At 40.7% G+C, this 7,751-nt stretch overlaps 1 protein-coding gene across 1 annotated transcript in view; it reads left to right on the forward strand.

Moving 5' to 3' along the window:
- The first annotated feature begins 224 nt into the window (after positions 1-224).
- The window catches only part of LOC104965273 (diacylglycerol kinase zeta-like), an 8,684-nt gene continuing 1,157 nt past the window's right edge, over positions 225-7,751 (forward strand). Inside the window, exons 1-14 of the mRNA XM_010794231.1 lie at positions 225-281; positions 923-979; positions 1,088-1,156; positions 1,239-1,310; positions 1,390-1,503; positions 2,745-2,816; positions 3,947-4,045; positions 4,216-4,298; positions 4,438-4,498; positions 4,977-5,090; positions 5,242-5,379; positions 6,142-6,220; positions 6,341-6,396; positions 7,625-7,720. Coding sequence (XP_010792533.1) covers positions 225-281; positions 923-979; positions 1,088-1,156; positions 1,239-1,310; positions 1,390-1,503; positions 2,745-2,816; positions 3,947-4,045; positions 4,216-4,298; positions 4,438-4,498; positions 4,977-5,090; positions 5,242-5,379; positions 6,142-6,220; positions 6,341-6,396; positions 7,625-7,720 — 1,167 coding nt within the window. The remainder of the gene's footprint in view (positions 282-922; positions 980-1,087; positions 1,157-1,238; positions 1,311-1,389; positions 1,504-2,744; positions 2,817-3,946; positions 4,046-4,215; positions 4,299-4,437; positions 4,499-4,976; positions 5,091-5,241; positions 5,380-6,141; positions 6,221-6,340; positions 6,397-7,624; positions 7,721-7,751) is intronic.

A 7,751-nucleotide genomic window follows, 5' to 3' on the forward strand; every position in this document is an offset into this window, starting at 1 on the left:
GGGGTCACACACACACACACACACACACACACACACACACACACACACACACACACACACACACACACACACACACACACACACACACACACACACACACACACACCATTCTGTCCTTGCATCCTAATGGGGTCCTTCTCTTTTCCCTCACCGTCTCATGTTCTGGTTGATCAAAGTTCTGTCACTCCTCTGAGCGGGTAAAATCTGTCCTGTTGGTTTCAGAGATGGGAGGCCTCTCTGGGAAACACTTACACTTCGGTATTTATTGGAGACAGGTGGAGGTGGGATTGACTCCACCTGTCTCCAATAAATACCGAATCACCTGGTTTCAAATGATGATGATGATAGAACTAAACATCGTAAACTATATAATGAGAAATTGTCTTGTTATAAGCAAAGACGGCAAGAAAATGAATGTTTAATTATGAAATCAAAGTATACCTCGCACACATCATTGTTATTATACAGCATATGACTTTATGTTTCAATAGATATGTGGAAATAGGCTACGCATCATTTTATACATATGTACCCAATATGATCTTGATCTGCGGAATCATTCTGTGAGTCTGTTAATGGTGTACACATTAGTGGGTGTGCATTTCAAAAACACAAAAACCCTTCTACTGAGGTGCCTGACTCGTCTTCATATTGTTCCTCTCCATTTTCACCTCTTCAAATCAAACAGCCTCTTCAGCCTAACCGCTTCTTCCTCCTAAAACAAAACCCCCCCCCACCCTGATCCCTGGGAATCCCTCTGATCACTACTCTAGTCCACGTCTGTTCGGAAACTCCATACTTCTCCTCGAACCATATGAAATAATCCCAGCACCCAGGTGGGTTTGCAGCTGGAACTCCACTTATCACTGTTGTACTGACACCTCCCGACTCTTCTCCCTACTCTTCCTCTGCTCTCCTGCAGATTAATTTCAGGTGTAAGCCGTCTTTCAGAGAATCCGGCTCGAGGAACATCCGCGAGGTGAGTTCTAGAAGCTTCTTCCTGCACTTCTTCTATCAACTCAATGTTAGAAAAGGTAATCTCTTGAATGTAGCTCTTTGATGTAAATGACGGTTTGTGTGTGTTCAGCCCGCTATGGTGCGTCATCACTGGGTGCATCGGAGAAGGCAAGAAGGCAAATGTAAACAATGTGGGAAAGTGAGTGAGATTTTTCTCTATTGACCAATAATTGAACTGTCAGCTGGAAGTCATATTGATCATCAGATGTTGTTGTGTGCAGGGCTTCCAGCAGAAGTTTGCGTTCCACAGTAAAGACATCGTGGCCATCAGCTGCTCCTGGTGCAAACAGGCTGTGAGTGTTTGGAAAGGCACTGAGTTACATTATTCTCCAGATGTCAGTGATTTTAATATGTCTTTATGTCCCTCTGTAGTACCACAACAAGGTGTCCTGCTTCATGCTGCAGCAGATTGAGGAGGCTTGCCCAATAGGAGCTCACGCTGCACTCATAGTCCCGCCCACATGGATCATTCGCGTCCGACGCCAGGTAACACTGATTTACACTTTAATTTGATACAATTACATTTACAGTTTAATCCAGAAGGAAAATCCGGAGCAACAGCTGACCAATCGAAAGCAACCTTTTGTCACATAGTATTGACAATAAAGTTTGATCAATTGACAAACAGAAACAAAATTAGAAACAAAAAGTAATAAATAATAATCATAAATAGAAATAAAATTAAAAAACTGAAAGTAAAATAAAATGGTATCCACCGTTATGGGAAAAAATATATATTTTTGTCACTTTTTCCCTGTTTCCTCAAATGATTTTCCTGAAGCCCGGTGGAAAAAGCAAGTCTTTCCATAACACATATTTCACAGATTGTTTCATACCAGTTGTCAAGAGATGGGTTGTCATGTTTGAGCCATTGTGTACTTATTGTTTCTATTGCAGACAGTCAGAATTCCAAATAGGTGTTTAGTTTTGAATTTGTGGGATTTGAATGAAGAGCCCAAAAATACATTTGTCCCAATCAAAGGTGGGGTAGGTAAGTTTGAGAAACCGGCTCGAGATACACTTTTTTTTATATTCCATGGAATGCTCTTAACATCCCGATAGCAATGAATATCTGAAGTGCTTAGACAAAAAATCCATTAAAAAATTCATCTTTGGAAGCCGTAGTACAGTAAAAAGCACGACCAATCATTTTAGCCGGCTTCTGGTTATGTATTTTCAAATTCTAGCGCACTCAAGCTGGTTTCTCCAAAATTACATACCCCACCTTTTAAAGGCGATTTTTGTCTGTATTACAATTTGGTTTTCTGAATTAATCTAGTGCCGAAAGTGGCCATATAAGGACAAGCCTGGAAGAAAAATTTGTGATTGGCTGATTTTAAATGTCTCCACTGGTTGCAGGTTCAGAGTCCAGCGAGATGACCCAGAGGGAGATAAGTTAGACATTGATAATGGCAGTTGTGATATAACATCAAATAAGATTTAGTCAAAGTAATAGTAGTATAAATACAGTGCAGTGTTATTGCAAATGTTTTTAGTTATGTATATACGCATGTTCCCAAAACAAATGAATAATTTAATTACAATCTTGTACTTGACCTTTTAGAAGATAGAGATAATCTTTTAGTCAGTTTTAAAAGTATATCGTATAAGCAGCTAAATACCTCTGCATGGGGGCTTTCTTCAGACTCAGACGAGCAGGTATGATGTAATAGTGAGCTGTTACACCTCTAACATGGACATGTCATTATCATACTTTCCTGTTCCAGTCATCTATGAAGTCCAGTAAAAAGAAGAAGAGAACATCATTCAAGAGGAAAAGCAGCAAGAAAGGAGCAGAGGTCAGTCCTGCACTATCATCTGGATCTCTGTTGTTCTAAGGGACATGATGTGGGCTACGTTTGTGAAAATATCCAGATAACGTGGATTAAATAGAGTCCCAGATTAACAGGCTGAATGGACTGTGTTGTGCTGTACAGCAGTGCTTCTCAAAGTGTGGTCCGCAGACCACTAGGGGGCACTCACGGACCACTAGGGGGCAGAGTATATTGGTAAAATTTCACATTTGAAATAAATAAATAAAGGTTTTCCACACTTTCGCGGAGATATCTCCGCAATGAAGCGAGCTTAAGTTTCACTTTCGATTGCATGATATAGCCCAGCGCTACACCTTCGTCACACATGTTGCCACTTGTTTGTACCATTTCTAGGCGATTTCTAATCTCTTCTAGAAAAACGATATATTTCAAGAAGTGTATAAAACAAACAATGGATGTCTTTTATGAACATTTATCCATGCTGGAAGTAGATTTAGATATTAGGAGTGAGATAGTGATTATTATCTAATACATGCATCCAATGAAGCATTGCATGAAGTCTGTTGATGAATCAGAGGCTGTTGTTGGGGCAGACCACGCAGGCCAGCCCAATGGTCACCAAGGTTCATGTTTTAATAGCATTTTTACAAAAACATGTGAAAAAATGGCTTAGACCTCAGAGAGTTAAACTTGGGCCTGCGACCATATTTTTACTGTAATTTGTTTTGAAAATCCACAGCGGAGGTTTGTGTCGTACTATGCGGTGTATTTTGCATTTCTCTCTCAGTAGCCAACGATCTGTGAGTCTGTTGGCTCGGACATAAACTCCCTAATAAATGTAGTCTACATTTCATAAGATGTGTACCTGAGCATTTTATATCGCATTTGAACGAAATGCTTATATAATCTGTAGTTGTATTTGTATTGTTGATTTAATGTGTAAACGAGGCGATATAGAGAACGTTAAGCTGTCATTATTAGGCTGTAATTTGTTATATACTGTTGGAGTGGTAAGCAGGCTTTTTTGTTTTTTGATATTTGTAGAGTTAGGTGGTCCGCAAGTGTTTTTTTATTGGTTAAGTTGTCCTTGGTATGAAAAAGTTTGAGAAACAGTGCTGTAGAGGATCTGAGCAGATCATCTTCTTCTCTGACAGGAAGGACGGCAGTGGAAACCTTTTTTAATCAGACCCATCCCTTCACCGCTGATGAAACCTCTGCTGGTGTTTGTCAACCCCAGAAGTGGAGGGAACCAGGTATGTAGGAACACGCGCAGCACACCCAGCAATTTCAATGAACTGGTCTATGAACCGGTTAACATGTCATCCAGTTAGTCAAGCTTTTAGCTCACCGCTGCACTGTGAGCAGATTCTGGGTCAGTTTAGTCCTCGTCTTCCAACGTTGATTGGGTTTTTGTGTTCGACAGGGAACTAAGATCATGCAGTCCTTCATGTGGTATCTGAACCCCAGGCAGGTGTTTGACCTGAGCCAGGGAGGACCACAGGAGGGGTACGTTTACACACACACACACACACACACACACACACACACACACACACACACACACACACACACACACACACACACACACACACACGCACATTAATTAAAATCTTCTGGTGATGTCATTAACCTGTGTCCATCTTAGTTTGGAGCTGTATCGCCGAGTGCACAACCTGCAAATCCTGGCCTGTGGGGGGGATGGAACTGTGAGTAAACCCAGAAATAAAACGAAAAGATAGCTAGAACAATAAAAAAGGACCAATAAACTGATGCTGTGGTTGGTTACTTAAATATTAATATATGAATATTTATTGGAAGGTACTTTTAGAAGAATGTGCAGTTAACTTGAAGACCGCCATAGTAATTCTTTCTCTATCCTGTCAAGACAAAATTGGCTTCATCCAGGATGTATATCTTGAATCAAAGAAGCATCACTTAACCAGTTAATTGATGTACTGACTAAAATGAAAAAAGTCAAATGTTAAGATCTACGCACAAAGCGTGTGGTGCAGGGATTTTGTATCATAGATGATCTCCTTTTATTCTCTGGATTTAAGGAGTAATCAATGGCTATATCATCAGCATAGACACATCTCATGCTATGTGATTTAATAACCCCGGGTACACTGAACACTTCCTGTTTGTGAGAAGCATGGATCTCAGTATCTGCGTGTGCGTTCTCAGGTGGGCTGGATCCTCTCTTGTCTCGATGAACTGGCGATAAATCCTCAGCCTCCTGTTGCTGTGTTACCACTGGGGACAGGAAATGACCTCGCTAGGACCCTCAACTGGGGAGGGGTGAGAACAAACTGACAAACACCTGCTCATTGGCACTTTAAAGATACAAAATACATATGCTTCTTAAGCTTTTAATAATGAAAAAAGCCCATACCTTGTTCATATACACATATGTGTGTGCATGTTTAATGTAAGTGTGCATGTGTTCCAGGGCTACACAGACGAGCCTCTGTCTAAGATTCTGTCCCATGTGGAGGATGGGACTGTTGTCCAGCTAGACAGGTGGAATCTACAGGTTGAACCAAACCACAGTGCAGGGGCTGAACCCGACGAACAGCAGACTGATAAGGTCAGCACACACACACACACACACACACACTGATCGCAGGATGTAAGGTATTCGTAAATCATCTTAGCTCCTAAGGAGAAAAACTGTATGAAGTATTGAGAAGTTATTTTAGGAGAGTTCAATTATCAGAGGAGAAGCTGGCATGAAGACAAAGAGGTAGGAGCAATATTTCTGACTGAGTTAATGAAGCGCTACAGATTAGATCGGCAGGTATTATGTTTTTAGTCGAATGCATCAGGGATCCCATCCTTTGAAATAACACTCTTTTACCCCTTTAATGGCAGAAATGAAAGGCTGATGACTTGATGAGTGATCACACAGTGTTTCACAGTCTGATAATGTGTTCGTTTGATTTGAATTGGAAGTCCCCACCTGACAGAAAATGATGAAAGCTAACAGTTACAAGCTTTAAGCATTGAAGAAGGGTATACAATTCATTCTGAGTTGTGAATTATACAAGGCCTTTCTATTCTATTCTTTCTTTTATTCATTATTTATCAAACAACCACACCTTTTTGAAAAGATTGCGTCGTTCCAAGCATTAGGGTCAAACTCATCTTCCTTGTGTCGGAGTCTAAGTTATTTCCTGGATTTGTGATGTTTATTCTTGGACTTTATTCAGAAATGAAACTCCATTTATTCTTATGAAAAGTTACAACCAGGTGTAAAATGCCAAATAATCGTGTGTGTGTGTGTGTGTGTGTGTGTGTGTGTGTGTGTGTGTGTGTGTGTGTGTGTGTGTGTGTGTGTTCGCTCTCTCAGCTCCCTCTAGATGTTTTCAACAATTACTTCAGTCTTGGATTTGATGCCCATGTGACTCTGGAGTTTCACGAGTCAAGAGGTACATTCATATTAACAAATATTATAAAATAGCTGTTCACTTTAATATTGGTGTGATGATAAGATTATGGGAACAATTGCTAAATATGTATTCTTCTGATTACTGTGTGTAATATTTCAGAGGCCAACCCAGAGAAGTTCAACAGTCGTTTCAGAAACAAGATGTTCTATGCTGGGGTGAGTCTGAACGTTTCTCTTTCATACTGTTCGGATAAGAGGGTCATACGCGAGTTTGTTTGATATTGTAAAAATGTCCAGTGGCTCCCAAATATTACATCAGGTAGCTGAACAAAATGATGTTTTTTTGAAGTCATGTGACCTTGCTGTAGTTCCTTTCAAATAAAAAATCAGAAATCCTTTAAATGTATGGCGTTACAACCGGGAACATTCAGTACAATATTAAATAAAAGGGCAAGCCCACGTTAATAAGAATGAAACTAATAAGTGGAAACAAATAAGTACACCATGGTAAAGTAGCAGTATTTCAAATGAGAGCAAATGAAAGGGTAAAGACTGCAGATGGAACAGATACAGCCAAACATTCACACAGTGATAAATCCATTACACCAGACCGCTCATCCCTCTGACGCATTTCAAATATTTCCCGCTTGCTTTATTGTTCAGCTCTTATTTTCTCATGCCTGGATCACTGTCAGGAGATAAGCTGGCTGCTCAGAGAAATCTAACAGTGCATCAAGTCTACATCTCAATGTCCTTCTTTCACTACTTGAGAGTTGTTCTCCTCAGTCTTCTCTTGCTGCTTTCTCTCTTTTGGAAAAGTAGTTTCCTCTCCTGACAAGGTTTAGCTAAATTATTGGCTGACTTTACAGCAATAAAAGAAGTCAATTAATGTGTATGCAGCAGAGAATCTGATTGATCCACTGTTTAGAGTGTGATCTCTCTTCTTTACACCGCAGTGCTCTTCCAGCCTGTTTAGATGAATATACAAAGTAAGTACAGTTGCTCTTATTATGGAATATCTGGGAAGGTCACTCTCGTTGCATAGGCAACAAATGGCCCCCACACATTTTGAACTTCCTGGAAGAGCCTTTCAAGCTGTACATTAAAACATGTCTTTGATCCACAGAGCATGGGAAGGTGGTGTTGATGTTGCAAAGGCTGTCAGGTCTGCTTTGAGCCTAGGCAAAGGAGGGATCTCAAATACTACAGTAATGGCGTTAGGCTCTATAAGTGACCTCAGAGTATTATAAAAAAAAGTGCAGAGATGACAAAAGATGTCGCTCACACCAGCTCTGTCCCTGAAATGCCCCGGGGCCCGTCGTCACCTCAGGTCACACCATTTGTCCCCACTGATGTGAGATGGTCGGCCCCCGGCTGCTTTATGTGCTGAACATGTGGTTAGTGATTGATCGTGTGTGTGTGTGTGTGTGTGTGTCTCATGCAGACAGCGTTCTCAGATTTTCTGATGGGAAGCTCCAAAGACCTGTCAAAGCACATCAGAGTGGTGGTGAGTAGCTGCCAATCAAACTGTCAGTCATTTGTATAAAAACACGCCTTATGGAGGCAGAGGG

This window comes from Notothenia coriiceps, unplaced genomic scaffold (assembly GCF_000735185.1).
Source record: "Notothenia coriiceps isolate Sejong01 unplaced genomic scaffold, NC01 NC01_scaffold00037244, whole genome shotgun sequence".
Classification (NCBI taxonomy): Eukaryota; Metazoa; Chordata; class Actinopteri; order Perciformes; family Nototheniidae; genus Notothenia; species Notothenia coriiceps.